We start from the raw sequence: 18,298 nt of genomic DNA, 5'->3' as shown, positions 1-18,298 counted from the left end.
GCCAAACGTGGCCTTACCCATGCAGTTATTTCCCCCGTTCACTTGCATGTAGTCCGGAGGACAGATGCAGGTGTAGTTGCCGATGGTATTGTAGCACGTCCCCGGACCGCAGATTCCAGGAGTCTCACACTCATTCACATCTACAATCCAAAGAGAAAGGGAAGTGGAGAAAGGAAAACACTCTTTGGAATAAGTAGTCTGATACCCGATGTCAACATCAATGGTGACCACGAAGAGCAGCGGGACACTCTGAGATCTAGATGTGAATAGGAGGCATGGAGCTCATCCGGGTCCTTTGTGTGAATGTGTGCGTCTTCAGGAAAGGACGTTTGAGGAACTCTTGCGTTCTCATTGGAGTTCCTGATACAATGAGTTGGGAACAACTCCAAAGAGGAGGTGGGAATGTGGAGAGAGTATTTTCAGATATTCTTCAGAATGACAACTCTACACGTGGTATGTGTGTAAGAATCTACAGAAGGACATAACGTGTCCTGAATCCATCAGCAGTGAGCTTTGTGAGTCCCTGCTGGAAGGCAATATGGAAGCAGGTCCTCAACTCTCCTGCATTCTTTCTATCCACGAGCCTGAGATCTGTGTTTTCTGCACTGTGATACTCAACTCTACTTAAGGAACTCATCCATGTCATCTTCTAGACCATTGGGAGAAGCAGGAGAACATTTCCCATGCAGAACACAAGACAGTGTCCTTCCTAACTGGATGTGTGACTGCTCTAATTAGGTAAAACTCAGCTTTCCCATCTACTTCTACAGTCCGGGTGCTCCAAAGCCTGGACATATTCAACCCTTCCCCGTCTTTTAGTAGCTAAAGGCCCTGGTACTGATGGGAAGTGATAGAGGTAAGAGGAGCCCAGAAGGTTCCCCCAACATTGTGGCTCCTGAAATGGGACTGGGTGCTGCTCTAATGGCTCTTTGGAAGCATCCAGAAAACTTGTCTGTAGGGATAAATGGGACTATGGCCTGACATCGCAAAACTCCACTTATAGGGCAACAATGTGGCACTGGTCCTATTTAGACCGTTGTTCTTACACTGTTAAGCCTTCAGTCTCCTGATAACAGTAGGATGGGTTTTCGGGTCCAGTTCTCAATGCTGGAAAGAACTTATCATCTAGTAAGGGCTGATTACCTACCATCACACACTCGGTTTTCCTCATTCAGGTAGTAACCGGTTGGACAGCGGCACTGGAAACTGCCAAAGGTGTTGATACATTTCCCCCCTTGGCACAGTCCTGGTAGCTCTTGGCACTCGTCAATATCTATCAGATTGAAAACAAGAGCAATCCTTCAGCAACGTGGAGAAACCTAAAGAATTTCAAAATGCACGTACTGTAAGACAAAGCAAACAGACATACCTTCCAAGATCACAGTGATGGGGTTGGGACGGAACCCTTCTCCTCCAGGACAAAGAATCTTGTACTCAGCTATCAAGACCACAAAAAAAAAATTCAAAGTGAGTTATTTCCGATATAGAATTTCTAGAAATAGTTACCTTTCAGAGAAATGCTGATCTATCTCACTATATTCCTGAAGACTCAGGAATCTTTAGCCATTAGTGGAACTCTGTAAAGTGAGTTAATGTCTTTATGTGTATTTGTCATTTGCAAATAGATTCTGTTACATGTACATAAGGCCAGTGTACCTGGTCCTGGGACCCTTCAGTTCCTCTCTTGACTGTCTTGCCTTGTGAACTATTTCATTCAATATCTCCAACACTATTTCTTTTCAAAAGATCTTTCTTTTCCAAAAGCTTTCTAGCCGGGCACCGGTGGCTCACACCTGTAATCCTAGCTATTCAGGAGGCTGAGATCTGAGGATCATGGTTCAAAGCCAGCCCAGGCAGCAAAGTCTGTGAGACCCTTATCTCCAATAAACCACTGAAAAACCGGAAGTGGTGCTGTGGCTCAAGTGGTAGAGTGCTTGCCTTGAGCTGAAGAACACAGGGACAATGTTCAGGCCCAGAGTTCAAGCCCCACAACTGACCAAAAAAAAAAAAAAAAGCTTTCTAAAGAGCTCTATCCCCATTTTTAAATGTCAATCAGCTGTACTTCATGTGAATTCCAGCTTCCTTTAATCGGGTGTGAAGCTGAGGAAGAGCCTTCTCTCAGCCTCCATCCACCACCTTTCCTCAGTGCCCACCCACCTTCCTTCCTTGCTCCTCTGAGACAGACTAAATGAATGCTAGTTCTCCAGCCCCCCCCCCAATCAACCTTCTAGAGTATCTTCCTATTCCTACATTTAGCTCTTCGCCCAATAGTTTCATCCAGGACCATATACTCCGGTGTCATACACCTGCACTGTGATACACCCAGGAACATGCGAATAAGCATGAACCCGGTCTTCAGCATCATTTTAGGAAGAAAATTAGTTTACAACCATCACTTGCTTTCCAAACCTTACCATCATCCTTAACCTGGCTTTTCTGAAATGGCATGTATTAATTCATTCCCATCCTAATTCTGTCTTAGAATTTTGGGTAGATTACTGTTGTGTTTCCCCAACTGAAAAATCTAGATTTGCGGCATTCAACATTACTGAAAGTGATTTTTTTTCCTTTTTCTTTTTCCTCTTCTTGCTACTTTCCATTCTTCTGGAGTTTCCTCTTGTAGGCCACACCATTTCTTAAATGCTCAATTGAAAAAGTGTACCAAGTGGTGAGTACCCTCTTCCAGAGTGAACTGAATCCCCTCTTCGAAGCAAAGGGAGAGGGTGGTAGCTGGGATGAATGACCCTGTTTAATCCAGCGTGATATTCCACAATGCGAAGCAGCTTGCCCAATGTGACAAGTGGGAGAGCTCCTCCCATCAGTCATGGCGCCTTCATTGCTTGTATACAGCACTTAGGTTTGGGTCATGTTTGGTTTACTGAGCTGTATACGTCTAGAGGGCAGAATCTATTCGAATTCATCTTTCTACATCCAAACAAGACACTCAGGTACTTATGGAGTATTTTTTTTAAGGAATGGGTAGTCCATTAGCAAGGAGGAAAAAATATCAACATATACCCCAATGGACCATAAATGGCAGCCACTGACTTTCCCTAAGGAAGCAACACCCCATTCTGACGCATAATACAGCATTCGCTTCAAAAATAAGAACTCATTTCTGTAGGGGATATATTATTTCTTTTTTTTGTTTTGTTTTTGGGTCCGGTCGTGGGGCCTGAACTCTGGGCCTGGGCGCTGTCCCTCAGCTCTTCAGCTCAAAGCTAGCACTCTACCACTTGAGCCACAGCGCCACTTGCGGCTTTTTTCTTTTTGTTTATGTGGTGCTGAGGAATCGAACCCAGGGCCTCAGGCATTCAAGGCAAGCGCTCTACCACTGAGCCACCTTCCCAGCCCTGGGATATATTATTTCTGTCCTTAAAATCATATCCTAAAGCTTCCTTTTTCAGTAATACCCTATGAGCGGAATGATTTTATAGTTGTTGTTATAACTAATTTGCAGCTCTGAGGCTGTTCCAGTATTTCCCAACCCAGCCAACCAAGTAAGAAGTGATCCATCCATGCATTTGGGGAAGGCAAGCAACATGGCAGTGGTCCCCTAACCTGGATGCACTTTCAGTAATGCTAGCTGCTCTCAGATAGGAAAGAGATGTTCCCTGCCCCGGCCCAGCTTTTAGTGCAAGAAAAAATGGGGGTACTTTGTGACTTTCAAGTAGAGAGGAGGACTCCCCACAGGGTAAAGGGAGAATCCATCTACTCTTCCTACATAAGCACAGAGGTTACTAGCGATTCCCTCCTTCCGTGTCTTCTCTTTTCTGTGCAAGCAGAAAAAGAGAATTGGCCTGAGCTGCAATAACAACAAATAGTAGGATGTCTACTTACATGTGTTCACAGCAGGGCACAGCTCGCAGGGAGTTCCCCAGGCTTTACCCAGAGAGCAGCAGCAGGAAGCCTTGGACACGCCAACTCCGATTTCATTGCTACAGGCTGTGTCTCCATTGTCTCCTCTGGGTCGAATATCCAAATAGCAATTTCCAGAGCGGGTATCTGTTTACCATAGACAAATGAAAGAGTGTCAGGCAGATTCTTTTCACTTAGGGGTTGAAAATTCAAAGTCTTTTCTGAAATGACATTCAACATCATAATGTACTTTTACTAAGAAAGTAAAAAAGTACCCAGGAGCATATACTTGGACTTTTAAGAAAGGAAATCTGAAAATCTTAGAAATATAATCATTTCTCTGCTATTACTTTTAGTAACCATGAAGCTAGAATATTCAAACTAACTTTTATAGTCTAACAAAATAAACACCATGAAGCTGGAACTGGAGATGTTTGAGGGGTGGGGGGGATGGTGGGACAATGCAGTCATCATATTCACTGTATATATGTAAAAAGTTGAACTAGAAAAAAGTTGTATAGACTATTTGGTAATAGGACTATTTTGTAAATAGAATGTTTAACGATAAGAAACGGTTTCTGAAAACATTTCACGGATCTTACCAACACAGCCAACTCGAGTAGGATTCAGCTCAAAATCGGGAGGACAGTCACAGGTGTAGCTGCCCGGAGTGTTGACGCAATTTCCACTGATGCACGTAGTCGGGTCCAGACATTCATTAACATCTACAACCAAACATTCATGGGTAGAATTACCAAGTGGGCCAACGTTGTGGCTGACATCATCCTAAAACGGTAGAACTAAGTCTAGAGCCCCCAACAAGATTTTTTTTTAAAGAGTCAGTAGTTATAATTACATGTAGAAATGCAGTCTTCCACTTCTGAAATAAAACCCCTCAGGAAGGAACTATGTCATATTCTTTGATCTCTTTCCCCTGGAACATAGTTACCACTCAAATTTGTCATCAGGATAAAATATAACTTTGGGACTAGGGAAAACATTCCAGTCAAGGTAACTGAAGGCAAAACATTGCCATGACCCAGGTCAACCAAAATTTGAGAAACAGGTATATATATATATATATATATATATATATATATATATATAATATGTGTGGCTTGTTATTTTGTCAAATTAGAGCAAGATGTCCCCAAGAACCCTCGGGAGCAGGCAACCTTTGCTATTTCTCCTGAACACATATGCAAGGGCCCTAGCATAATTCTTCTAGCCTTCAGAGTCTCTCTCTCTCTCTCCTCTTTCTCTCCTCTCTCTCTGTCTCTGTCTCTCTGTCTCTGTTTCTCTGTCTCTCTCCTCTCTGTCTCTCAGTTATCCATACCGAGTTAAATATCCCCCCCCCCAGTTTCCATTACAAAATATGGGCAGAATGTTTAAGATATAGGTTTTTGAAAATTCCCACTCCAGTGCAATTCTTTTGTCTATTCTAAACATTTAGGAAATGTTCAAAACTAGACAAGTGGATCCCGCGAGGGGAGGCTGGAGAACAGGGCCTTTGTCCTCAGGACCTTCTCATGGCGCTGCTAATCTTCCTGTGGGTTCTGTAAGACAGGATTCTTTTGCTCAAATCCCATGTGAAATGGGGTGGACAGGACCGGACTAATGGCAATGAGGTTAGAACGATGGCTTGGGGTTGAGGAAGGGGGGCCTGGACTAGGGAGAGGTAACTTCCTGAGGTATGCTAGAAGCCTCGCTCGATACCAGACTGCTTTCTAGAAAAAACTAAGGGAAGACATATGCCTGGGAGGAATATTCCAGTCCAAAGCCTTTGTGAGGAGGTGGTTGGTGGTCGTCATGATCTTGGCAGCCACTGAGTCATGGCTTGTTCAAGTAGCTTAAGTAAAAGAATTTTCCTGAAATCCTGAGCTTCTACATGCTGTGACCAGTTCTATTTGTATCCTTGACCAGAAGAGGAGCTCAGGAGTAAGAAATGTCCGTCGCTGTCCAAGTCTTCACTTGGTGCCAGAGCGAGTGAGTGATAATCCGTTGGGTGCCTGGGACTCTTACCATTTCTTTCTTATTGCCCAGAAAGTGATTTGCTCTACAGGTAAAGGACTTAGACATAAGAAATGGGCTGGGATAGGGTATAAATTACAATGGAAAAGCACAAGGAGAAAACCCGTGGGCATGGCGTTCAAAAGACACACTCTGGAAATCTACCCTAGAAAGAAAGGAAATGTCTGTGAAGCCGTATAGGCGAACACAACTCTGAGGGACACTCCCTCCGAGACACGAGCTTCATTCTAAGACTGTGCACTCTGCTCCTTCTCCTGGCTTTCACTCCCTTTACTGCATCCTCACATCTAGTCGGTTCGGGATTTGAGGAACTGTTCCTCCCTCTGTGTGGCGTTCTCTCGAGGGTAGCATGGTGTGGTCCCAGTGAGGCCCTGGGAACGGAGTCCCCGGATGCCTGGGAGCCCACCTGGATGTGAACGGACGCCTTACCTGTGCAGTTGCCACCGCTTCGGTCCAGTTCGTAGCCTATCTCACACTCGCAGCGGAACAAGCCCGGGAGGTTGTGGCAAGTGCCGAAAACACAGATGTTGGGAAGAGAGCACTCATCGATATCTTGGGGGAAAAGGAAGTGGGGGCAGAAAGGTTAATCCACCCACCAAAACTAGGCCATTGATATCACTACTGACGGAATGAATTCTCTGACAGTGATCTAGACACTTCTCTAGACTTTTAGATCCTCTGTTACACACAAGGAAATCTTACTGATAACAGGCTATGGCTCCTTCGTCTGCATTAGAGGCCAGGCAGTTAAAGACTGAATGGATGCGTATTTATTTCCCTTCAAATGGGTCCGCATCACTTTTTAAAGCAAGGGCCCAACAGGCCTGAGTAGAATACATGCTTTGGTGTTGTCAGTATATCCCCTATTTCAGTTGTTGTGGCTTAAAACTTTTTAAGAACTACAAAATCTTTTCCTTGTGGTAGCTTTATGAGTCAGCTTTATAATCCACCACCCCTAGTGAATAACAGAAATCTCCACGCACAAAGACAGACACTGGCGTGCGTTTGCTACTATGGACAGAGATCTAAAACACGGAGGGGCCCCTCCCTCAGACTTCTGTCCCTGCCACATGACAGACGCTTGTGGTACTGATGCAGGGCACATTTTCAGACTCGGGACTGGCTTTAAATAGCCAGGGCCATGCTGCCAGTGATGATTTATATTAAGAACAAACAAATAAACAAAACCTTCCTTTCTAGCATTAAGACAAGGAAAACTTTCACTGTGACTGTTTATGTTACTAGAGGTGGCACAGTACCTGTTTTCCTTGGATGTTTGGACTAAAAAAAGTAAACAAGGCATTAGGCACACGATCAACAGCATAATCTAGTTTCTTGCCTCAGAAGAGTTTTATATCAACTTCTACATATTTAATACAAACTGTATAAAGAGCACCCCATGGTTCAAGAACAAAGAAAAGTCTTTATGTAGAAATAAATGATAAATTATATGTGAGAAATACACGAGATAAATAAGAAATATATTTATATAATATATATAAGATATAAAGTAGACATGTATAGATATAAATATCAGAGTTAACGGTGTATTCCAAGGTTGTATCTTCTTAACAAGGAACAACTTATTAGCTAATACATTACTCAGGGCTTTGTTTAAACTTGTCAATTGCTATCATCTGTTTATTTCTACTGAAATCTTCTTAGTTCATTGTAGGCACTAATTATTTGGAATGAGGAAGAATGTGTTTCGGTTTGAAAAGGCTGGGTAAAGAGGAGAATCTTGTGCTTCCTAATTGTGCTTAACGGATAGGTCCCCAGACTCTTCCTTCCTTTCTTTTTTTTGGTTGGTCGTGGGGCTTGAACTCTGGGCTTGGGTGCTGTCCCTGCGCTCTTCAGCTCAAGGTGAGCACTCTACTGCTTGAGCCACAGTGACACTTCAGTTTTCTAGTGGTTTATTGGAGATAAGAGTCTCACGGACTTTCCTGCCTGGGCTGACTTTGAATCGCAATCCTCAGATCTCAGCCTCCAGAGTAGCTAGGATTACAGGCATGAGCCACTGGTGCCTGGCTGACTCTTCCTTTCTGACCAGTGCTTCTCTAAGCCTAGAGAACCCCTGATAATATGCTATTATTCCAATAGGTTCCCAACGGATGGTTTTATAAAACAGTGTTCTATGATTATAAATGTTAGCTATGTAGAGAATATTCTGGGCCGGACTTAGGACATTATTCTACCTAATAAAGACTGCAGAGGTAAATCATTCCACATAGAAGCTTATCTGCTCTGCCATTATTCCGAAGCCTTCATTTCTAGAATGCAAACAACAGGGGACCTTTGCTGTGGGTTCTTTTCCCCATAGATAAGGGTAAGTGTGCTATGTTGAGTGACCACACTTGGTGATCCTCTTTCTCTTATGTCAATTAGTCGACTGCATCTGATCATGTCACTAAGTTTGGGAGGTGTAGCCTATAGAAAGAGAACACATTTTTCTCTGCACATTTTTTTTTTTTTTTTTTTGCAGAGAAACGCTTCATTTGGAGACCTAGGCTCTCCTTGAAACTGATCAACTTAAGATGTGAAGCCAACACATACCTCCACCTCACAAGAAGACAAGGATCAGGAATATTTAGACCCCTGAGCCTCAGATAGCCCTGGAAGGTTTCCAGCCGCTGACCGGTGCCTTACCTTCACAGGCTTTCCCGTCAGCGCTGGGCAGGAAGCCCATGTCACACTCACAGCGGTAGCCTCCAGGGGCATTGAGGCACTGGCCGTTGCCGCAGAGATTCAGGTTCTCAGAGCACTCATCGAGGTCTACAGACAGGACGAAACACAAGTTACTCTATTTCACTGAGGAGCTTTCCAATGCTTTTTAGTAAGTGTCAGCTTCCTGAGAGTAGCTATTTCACCATGTCTTCTAGTTCATATACGTAAACTCGACTTGTCTTTTTCTTTTGAATGCTAAATATGCAATGAATACGTGCTTCAGATTCAGAATTCTGACTGCAAAATCGCCCCTAAAACTGTAAAATGAGTCTGTAATAAGCCAAACAAATTAAGCAAACCCTTCCCCAAAAGATCATACACATGGAGGACAGATTTATGAATGGAAAGAGTATGTCATTGTTTATGCTATTAAGCTCAGAGGCACAGCAAAGGAGCTTGAATGGTAACCACAGAGGAGATAACAGTCTTATCTGCTCAATCTCTTAACCATGTAGGTGCAATTTATGCAACCATATCTTAATCGTAGTTATTAAAACATGCACAGTGGTTCACATTAATTCTTGGACTATATATTAATTAGAGCATTCTCCCTATATAAAACTGAAAGTGAATGCATTCATTGCAAAACAGGTATGGAATTCTTACAGAAGCTCATATAGAATGAGGAGCAGGATGATAATGGGAAGGAGAAAAAAGATAAATACTGCATAAAAATACATCCACCTCTCCTCCTTCAAAGCATCTAATCCTTGTCTTCACATAGCCTTCTATGATAACAGTATCCTTGAGTTTGACTTGGGAAACAAGTCAGCACGGGCAAAAACAAAGTAAAATAAAAGTGAAGTGTAAAAGGAAATGTGATTTGTTTTAAACAAATGACATCAGAATACACAGTAAAATAGATAGATAAATTGTGTGTGGGTATTGGGGGAGACAGAAAGAAAGATAACTTTTCAGGATTCTCTAGTTGACCTGGGCCTAATATTTTTTGGGGGTGTCAGTCATGGGGTTTGAACTCAGGGCCTGGGCACTGTCCTTGAGCTCTTTTGCTCAAGGCTAGCGCTCTACCACATTGAGCCACAGCCCCACTTCCAGTTTCTGAGTGGTAAATTGGAGATAAGAGTCTCACTGGAACTTTTCTGCCTGGACCGGCTTTGAACCACGATCCTCAGATCGCAGTCTCCTGAGTAAGCTAGGATTACAGGCGTGAGCCACCAGAGTCCAGCCTTGGCTCTAAATTTTTATTTTGTAAGAATCTAGTCCCAAGTAATCTTTTCTGCTAAGCTGCCCTCCCCAAAGAATCCTTGGTCTGAAATGTGTGGAAGACCTTGCCTCCCATTCTAGCGCAAGCCTACCTGTACAAGTGAAGCCATCGCCCGTGTATCCTTCCTTACAGAGACAGCGGTAAGAGCCCATGGTGTTTTTGCAGTCCGCATGTTGGCTGCACATGTGCGTTCCATTGGAGCATTCGTCCAGATCTTAAGGAATGACATTACATCATCATTCACTGACAGTTAGCTGGCAGTTAAAACAAGTTATAGCCAAGGTAAATTTGCCTTTACAGTATATAGGTCATGATAAGCAATTTCCACTTCACCTGTGCATTTAACACCGTCTCCAATCCAGCCCGGACTGCAGCTACATTTGAAGCTTCCTGCCGTGTTGGTGCATACAGCATGTCTGCCACAGTTGTGTGCTCCGATTTCACACTCATTGATATCTGGAAAAATAATCAGTGGTTTAGAAAAGCTTCACACAAGTGCTCCTCTGTTCTTTTAAATAGCTTAGCAATATTCTAACATCAACTTGCCTTCATCCATGCAACAGTTTAGATTTATGTGTAAATATAAGTTTATATTTAACCTATGTATCAAACAGCTTTATGTTTCAATTTACAAAGAAAGAACAATTTGATAGTGTTCGCTATTGCTAGCTCTAATTATTTTCTGTATTGTAAACATCCAGTCACTGCAAAGCAAAATGAACCTCTTTCCAGGTAAAGAACTTAAGAAGTGGGTTTACCTACCAGTCTATTCTATTACCAAGCTAATACTCATGGGTATATATTTTATGGTCAATATTCTTATCAAGTCAACTACAGAGTAATGATGGAGATTTTTTTTTTACAAACTACATTAAAAAAGGAATGCAATGTTGTTGGTATGTCAGAAAACTTGATTCACACTACATATAATAAACATTTTATTCTTAAACTTAAAACATTATTAATTATGTTTTATCTTTTATTTTAGATAAGGCTAATTCAAGCATGTGCAGAAAATACTCCTGAAAGCAGTATGTTTGCTCTTACATCAGTGAGTCCTAGCACATGGGAAGCCTAACCCTTCTTAAATATTTTCTGTAAAACTCAAGTCACTCTAGAGGGGATTTTGACAGAGTAAAAAATAGCAGATTAGCATCCAATTACTTCAAGATTCCTAATTCTCCAATCCTCAAAATTTCATTCTCCACATTTAGCCACAACAAGACCAAGTACGAAGTGAAAAACATCTTGCTTCCCGAACTTTACCTTTTATCGAATAGGTTTTCATAATCAGCACTGTTATTTATTAAGAGTAAAAAATCATGGGCGTGATGCTATGAGTTTATGTGGAAACTAAAGTCTCAGACAAGATAGACGGAGGTCAGGAAGGATAACAGTGAGATACAAAATGTACAAGACTTTCCAGTGATCACTTGAATAGCGGCATGTATCTTCCCTTTTGTTTTCTTAAGAGGCTCCGTTCAATGATGTGAAAGTGTTGGGAAGCATGCTGCTCGCCACACGCGCCCTGTGAAACTGCAACCGTCACGGCCTTGACGTCATCACCTCAAGAGCAAAACCAAAACAGAAACGCAGTGTCTCCTGCACCATTTCTTCTTGCAATGCCACAACAAGGAACCCTATCTGGAAGACTATCTTCATAATCACCGTATCTTGCACAGGTGAATTTTCTCGAAACCTTGGCAGCACAGGAACCTATAGAGGTTTGGTGGCAGGTCAAGGACGGCGCTCTGCTTACACTTGTGACTGGGAGCTTTAACCAACTGAAGAGCTGTGCACAGGAAAAGAAGGGACACAGCCAACTCAGGAGTAACAGGGTAAGTGGGCCTGGGAATTCAAGGGCAATATTCATGCACCTGTCCTTACAGACTCCACAGAACTGGCACCAATGCTTTCAACCAGGGCATGCAAATAACTGCTTTCCTCAGAAGACTCACACCACCACTTTGTGGATCCTGTTTTCATTTCTTTAACTTTTTTTTTTGGTAAGTCATGGGGCCTGAACTCTGGACCTGGGCGCTGTCCCTCAGCTCTTCAGCTCAAGGCCAATGCTCTACCACTTGAGCCACAGCACCACTTCCGGCTTTGTCTGTGTATGTGGTGCTGTGGAATCGAACCCAGGGCTTCATGCATGCTAGGCAAGCACTCTACCACTGAGCCACATCGCCAACCCCATTTCCCTAACCTTATTTTGTTATTTGTGTCTCTGCTATTAAACACTTTTTTAAAAAGAGTTGATTAATCTAGAAACTATCTCTTACCAATTTCTTTTTTTTAAGGTCTGAGAGCAGCACTTAAACTAGGTACCTGATACTTTTGCTCACTGAATAGCACCCTACCAAATGAGCCATGCCTTTAACCCCAACAGTTGATGATTTACTTTTTTCCTTTCCAATTTCTTTTCTTTCATTTTGATAAGTAATTTATGTAATGAGGAGCACCGAAGCACTGTACCTTTGTATTCCTCCTCTAAGAGCATCTTCCTTTGGTTTCGCTGTGTGTGAATGCCTAGAATCCTGTATCGTTTCAACTTCTTAATGCCAAAGGTACCCTTAGCTCCTTCATGCTTTTATATGTAATTTTTAATTTTATTTATTTACTTATTTGTCCATCATGGAGCTTGAACCTAAGGTCTGGGCACTGTCCCTGAGCCACAGCGCCTTTTCTGGTTTTCAGGTGGTTTATTGGAGCTAAGAGTCTCACAAACTTTCCTGCCAGGGCTGGTTCTGAGGCACGATCCTCAGATCTCAGCTTTCTGAGTAGCTAGGATGACAAGCAGGAGCCACCAGCGCCTGGTTTTATATGTAATCTTGTGTTTAAAAAAATTACCATCCGATCATTTAAAAAAATTTAAAAAAATAAAAATTAAAAATTACCATCCGGATCAGGCACTGGTGACTCACGCCTGTAATCCTAGCTACTCAGGAGGCTGAGATCTGAGGATCGTGGTTCAAAGCCTGCCTGGGCAGGAAAGTCCCTGAGACTCTTTTTTTTTGGGGGGGGGGGTCCGGTCGTGGGGCCTGAACTCTGGGCCTGGGCACTGTCCCTCAGCTCTTCAGCTCAAGGCTAGCACTCTACCACTAGAGCCACAGCACCACTTCCGGCTTTTTTCTTTTTTGCTGAGGAATCGAACCCAGGGCCTCATGCATGCAAGGCAAGCAGTCTACCACTGAGCCACCTTCCCAGCCCTCCCTGAGATTCTTAGCTCCAAAAAAAAAAAAAAACCACTCAGAAAACTGGAAGTGGCTCAAGTGGTAGAGCGCTAGCCTTGAGCTGAAGAGCTGAGGGACAGCGCCCAGGCCCAGGGTTCAAGCCCCATGACTGACCAAAAAAATAAAAAAAATTACCGTATGTTTTAAAAAGGAGGATCTCCTTTTAGCATTAATAATATATCAATAGAAAATTCTAATTCAATAGGTATTTTTAACTTTGTTGTTATGCTTTCAAGGAGAATGGAATGGCATTTCCAAAAGGCATATTATCGTAGGCCTTGGGATATTAAAACAGAATAATTCACAAGTCAAAATTCAGCTTCCTACTTACATAACTCATCATTTCAAATGCCTTCTACTCTTGGTACGTAACAAGTGAATTAGAACAACAACACGGCCATAAAGCCTTTCTGAATAAAAAGTCATTGCACATGTGTGGATGCCTATGCATCCAACAACACAATTATGTCATCATTATGTGTGTGACACACTCGTCTAAGAAGATGTGCTGTTATAAAAGCAAACAGAAGGGGAAACTGAGTCCTTAGGAAACCAAGCAAACCAAAGTGCTGAATTGAAACTCTCTTTAATAATGTGAAGAAACACAGCCCGTGCTTGCCAAGAACATCTCTTTCTGTACAAATGTTCTCTTTCCCCTTCGAGTCTGCTCCAGACAGAAAATTCCTTTTTAAGATTAAATGGAAGCCAAGAAAAGCAAAGAAATTCAAATTTTAGGCTGACATTGCATCCTCTTTATTCCCAAAAATCCTTGGGCTCAAAGACTCCAAGGTCCTGCGTACAGGGCCCCTGAAGGGCAAAGGCCTGGGGCGTGGTCTGAGCAGACCAGGAGTGTAGATTCTGTGACCCACGCAAGTCTGCTGCCCCAGTACGGGCTGCGTTCTAAGCTGCGCTGGTCTCCTACCGCCGTGATACAGGGAGAGGCTGCATCCCACACAGAGCACCTGCTTTCCTGCCCTCTGGATCTCTGAGTCCACACAGCTGGCCAATGAGGGATCTTCTGGATTAGGAATTGATGAAGAGGAAGTAGCAGTGAATGGAAAGGCCAAACACAAAGGCAACTTGGATTTCTTCATTTGGATGAAAACAGGACACAAAACTGTGAACTGAACACCCATGGAGTTTTCACAAGCTGCCCAGGGAATTAGCGGTGGTAAGTAACAGGAAGGAAATGAACACAACTCTTCCCTCACTGCTAGTGGGTGAAGTATGTGATTCTCTCCCACGGGTGAGGGCCCTCCAGAAACATTTCTCACGTGAAAGGCACCAGAGCGTTGGAGAAATAGATTTGCCACACATCCTACTATTGTAACTGAAAAAAACAACTCTGATTTCCATTCCATTCCCTCCCATGCCCTATTAATTGACTAAGGGAACCTATCAGGGAAGACAGGTTCTTAAAAAAAAAATGTTTGTGAAAGCCAAGATGTGCCCAGAATAGTACCTAGCAGTGACCTGTTGTTTTTCTTCCTACAATCACAGGTATGTAGAATGAGTAGAAGGTTTGCACTGGTTTGTAATCCAGCCCCAGGAAGGACAAACGAGGTCCCAGGTTCCAAGTAAAAGGCACATTCTCTCTCCATTAAATCAAACATTCCTCTCAGCAATACCCACAATTTGGACAAAGCATAACTAGGAAAAAATAACCCCTTAGCATCTGTGTGGGCTGGGAATGTAAGGCAGTGGGTGGATTCTTAACACTGCTGAAGTGATTGGCAAGGGAAAAAAAAATGTTTATTTGTTAAAATGGAAACAATCAGTAATGACAAGGAGCTGAAATATTTAGACCAAGCTGTCATGGAGCCCAGATGACTATTTTTTTTTTTTTTAGTTCTCATGAAAGAAAGTCCCTTCTTATGAAATAGCATACATGTTTTTGTAATTCCTTTCCAGAATACTCATTTGAAAAAAAAATCTATCTATGTATCTATCTATATCTTGTATGTTTTTCCCACACAACACAGGTCCAAGGTCTATTCTTGCTTTTTCTGTTGTGTGGCTTGCTCATCTAATTAGGCAAGATTCATGCCTCTATTTACATTAGTTGCTTGGGACATTATAAACACTTGTCTTTATCGTGCCGGTCACCAAGGTAACCTAATGGTACTCCAAATTACCAGTGACCCCAATGTTAAAGCAAAAGGAGGCTAAAAGAACCCTCATTACATGGGATTGTAAAGGTATTTTTGGCCCAGGACTTTTTTTTTAACCTTGTTTTTGAGTGTATTAAACTTCCTGTCAATTTCTGTTTATACAAGTCATTTCCAATCCAACAAGATGCCCTTGGTGGTTGTAATAACAAGATTTACAATCTCTCTCCTCTTGCTAATGCAGACTCACCTCCTACAAGTCACCATGGTGCCAACTACTCAGGGAAACCACTGAGTAACTACAAGAACATCCAGGTACTAGATCATGAACATGGATGGAAGAACTAGGAATGAAATTCAGGATTCCACTGCTCAGGTGAGGATATTGTATCTCTGCTACTCTGATCCTAAAGGCTCCATGAAAGTCAAGGCTTCTTCTAAGAGTGCTAATGAAGTATTATCCGATTGAAAAGTTATTTTAGGCAGCAATGTAAAGGAATGGGGCAAGATACTGGCCCCACAGAAAGGACGTGGTATTTCTTCCATTCTTCATGCTTCAAGTTCACTAAAAGGCTCCTGTTTTGTGAAACAGGATAGATGTTATCTATCATGTAGCACTTGTCCCCAAAGTCTCTGCAAGTCCAACTATAAAAAACAAGCCTTCCACATACATTGTGAAAATTTCCTTCCTCAAATTGATCTCAAGATGTATTGGTAAAGAATGATTACTTTCGATTGGTTAGATGTTATGCCTTTAAACTGGGCTCTAAAGACAGTGTTTGTATGTCTCACTTAATAAGAAAGCAATTGTTCTGATTTTTTGGCCAACACAATGTTCAATGGTGTTACAGACATTATATCTCACCCAAAATATGGCATAAAAATTTAAGCTTTCTTCATGTAAAGAAATTGAAAAGAATCAAATATTGTGCATACCCTAGTGGGCTGGAATTTGGAATACTAGAGACCCTTTCTTACAGGCCATGAATGAAATTAACTTTCTTTCATTAGAATTAAAGCCTTCTATTTATATTAAAAATTTTTAAACCTAATTCAAGTTTACCATGAGCTCTATTATACTTTAAATTATGCTTATGTCATAATGTTACATTAAAATATGCCAGTAAAACTTCATTCTGCTAATCCATGTGCTTATAGTATCATGGCTTCATGTTTGAAGATTCCAACTAGACATTAATAAGATAATGCCATTGTCACAGCATGCCTTCATCCATTTGGTATTTAAAAGATGAGTTTTCTATACATATTAGGGAAGATTTTCCCCAGACACTACTAGTATTAGACACATAAAAATTATAAATGGTTCAATTATCCCTTTACAGGACTTACTAAATCCCGTGAATAAATTGCTATGTGAGTTAAAGCAAAATATATCAAAAGTGCTCTTATTCTAGAAACCATAAGATTGGAGATAGTTGACATCTGAACAGAAAGATAACCACCTCTCAAGGACAATTTCAGTTATAAAACTTTGAGCAAAACATGGCAAGAGTACTATATACAACACTTTGCTTTGAGAAAGGGCTACAAATGCCTGATAATTAGCCTGGTCATTGCATTGCTATTAAAACGTGCTTTTAGCCTCCTAAAATGTCATTTATGATGCTAATTCATGCCGGGTGTCTTTTTTATTCACTGGTAAAGGTCATAAAAATGTCTACTGTTATTCAACTATAAAATATGCCAAATGCCAGATGTACAGAAGGTAAATGTATTAAAAGTGTTGCGCAGTATGCGTTATGATACAATTTAAATATCAGTAGTCTTTTCACGTAACATTTGCTTGTTCCGTATGAAGGAAACCTACACACCTGTGCAGCCCGTCTTTCCTTTTTTGCCTGAGTAGCCCAGGTCGCAGTGGCAGATGAAGGAACCTTTCGTGTTTTCACAGGTCCCACTGAGGCAGATATTCGGATTCAGGTCACATTCGTTGACGTCTGTAAAACACAGATGCTGTTCATACACCCAATGCTCCGATACAATTGAATTCTATCTCCCTGAGATAATGTAATTAGGGCAAATAAATTAGAAAAAGTAAAACACTTTCAGATTTAAAAAAAACAAACAAACAACTCATGAATTTTCGTTTTTTTTTTTTTTTGTGCTAGTCCCAGGGCTTGAACTCAGGGCCTGGGCACTGTCCCTGAGCTTTTTTTTTTTTTTTTTGCTCAAGGCTAGCACTCTACCCCTTGAGCCACAGCGCCACTTCTGAAATATTATGTTTAAACACTTTCAGGAGAAAAAAGAATACTAGATTTACGAAGTTTAACTCACTATTGGCTTTCCCCACTGGAGAGGAGTCATATAACCTGGCTAAATCATAGAAGCTAGCTTTCACCTGGTCTGTGGAAGTACAAGATATTTAACTACAAGTTCTACGCCCCTAAATAGGCTTCTTTTCCAATGAGAGCCATCTATCCACAAAGCATACTACCCTTTGGGTAATTTTTTAAAGCTATGACTAAGCAGACAAGTGAGAAAACCTTGTCCTCTTTCCTTACCTACACAAGTCTTCATGTCTTCAGATGCCATGAACCCATCAAAGCACAAACACCGATACTCTCCAGGTATGTTTGTACACTGGCCTCCATCACAGATATTGGGATTATCTTCACACTCATCAATGTCTACAAAGAATAAAGGCAACAGCCATAGGTGGATCCATTATTCAAGCAGGAAACATTAGCTGACTCAAGTCAAACAAACTCAATCTACTGGCACAAGATCATTAACCCTCAACTCCAACTGGAACGTTATACAATTACCCTACTCAGTTATCCTGGGTGAGAAAGAATCATTTTCAAGATGCATAAGACACTGTTTAAGGGCAAGTCCAGGGTCCTCAAAAAGTCTATCCTTTAATTAGAAATCTTAACTCACGTGAATTTTCATTCAAAATGATTATCTTATTTTTCTCATTGTAAAACCATAGATGCCTAATGTCTATTAGCTTCTATTTACTGATATTTTAAGGTAAAACCTGCTTGAAATTTTGAGTATCTCCTTAGATACACTTTGAGTTAAAAATCTTGTTTCTAATAGTTACTTTTTTGTAGCCAAAGTCACCTGTGTAGTTGGTTAGGGAGCGCTTTCTAAGT

The 18,298-nt window shown here is 41.6% G+C and overlaps 1 protein-coding gene across 1 annotated transcript in view; it reads right to left on the bottom strand.

Annotated features, from left to right (window-relative positions):
- Positions 1–18,298, bottom strand: part of Fbn1 (fibrillin 1) — a 199,469-nt gene that overhangs the window by 46,889 nt on the left and 134,282 nt on the right. The window contains exons 30-40 of the mRNA XM_013010126.1: positions 17,702–17,827; positions 17,012–17,137; positions 10,172–10,294; positions 9,930–10,052; positions 8,536–8,661; positions 6,319–6,441; positions 4,461–4,583; positions 3,841–4,005; positions 1,370–1,438; positions 1,148–1,273; positions 18–140 (exon numbers count right to left, since the gene is read on the bottom strand). Coding sequence (XP_012865580.1) covers positions 18–140; positions 1,148–1,273; positions 1,370–1,438; positions 3,841–4,005; positions 4,461–4,583; positions 6,319–6,441; positions 8,536–8,661; positions 9,930–10,052; positions 10,172–10,294; positions 17,012–17,137; positions 17,702–17,827 — 1,353 coding nt within the window. The remainder of the gene's footprint in view (positions 1–17; positions 141–1,147; positions 1,274–1,369; positions 1,439–3,840; positions 4,006–4,460; positions 4,584–6,318; positions 6,442–8,535; positions 8,662–9,929; positions 10,053–10,171; positions 10,295–17,011; positions 17,138–17,701; positions 17,828–18,298) is intronic.

This window comes from Dipodomys ordii, unplaced genomic scaffold (assembly GCF_000151885.1).
Source record: "Dipodomys ordii isolate 6190 unplaced genomic scaffold, Dord_2.0 Scaffold11, whole genome shotgun sequence".
In the NCBI taxonomy this organism is placed as follows: Eukaryota; Metazoa; Chordata; class Mammalia; order Rodentia; family Heteromyidae; genus Dipodomys; species Dipodomys ordii.
Note: the sequence above shows the minus strand (reverse complement) of the source record. Positions and strands in the feature narration are given on the sequence as shown.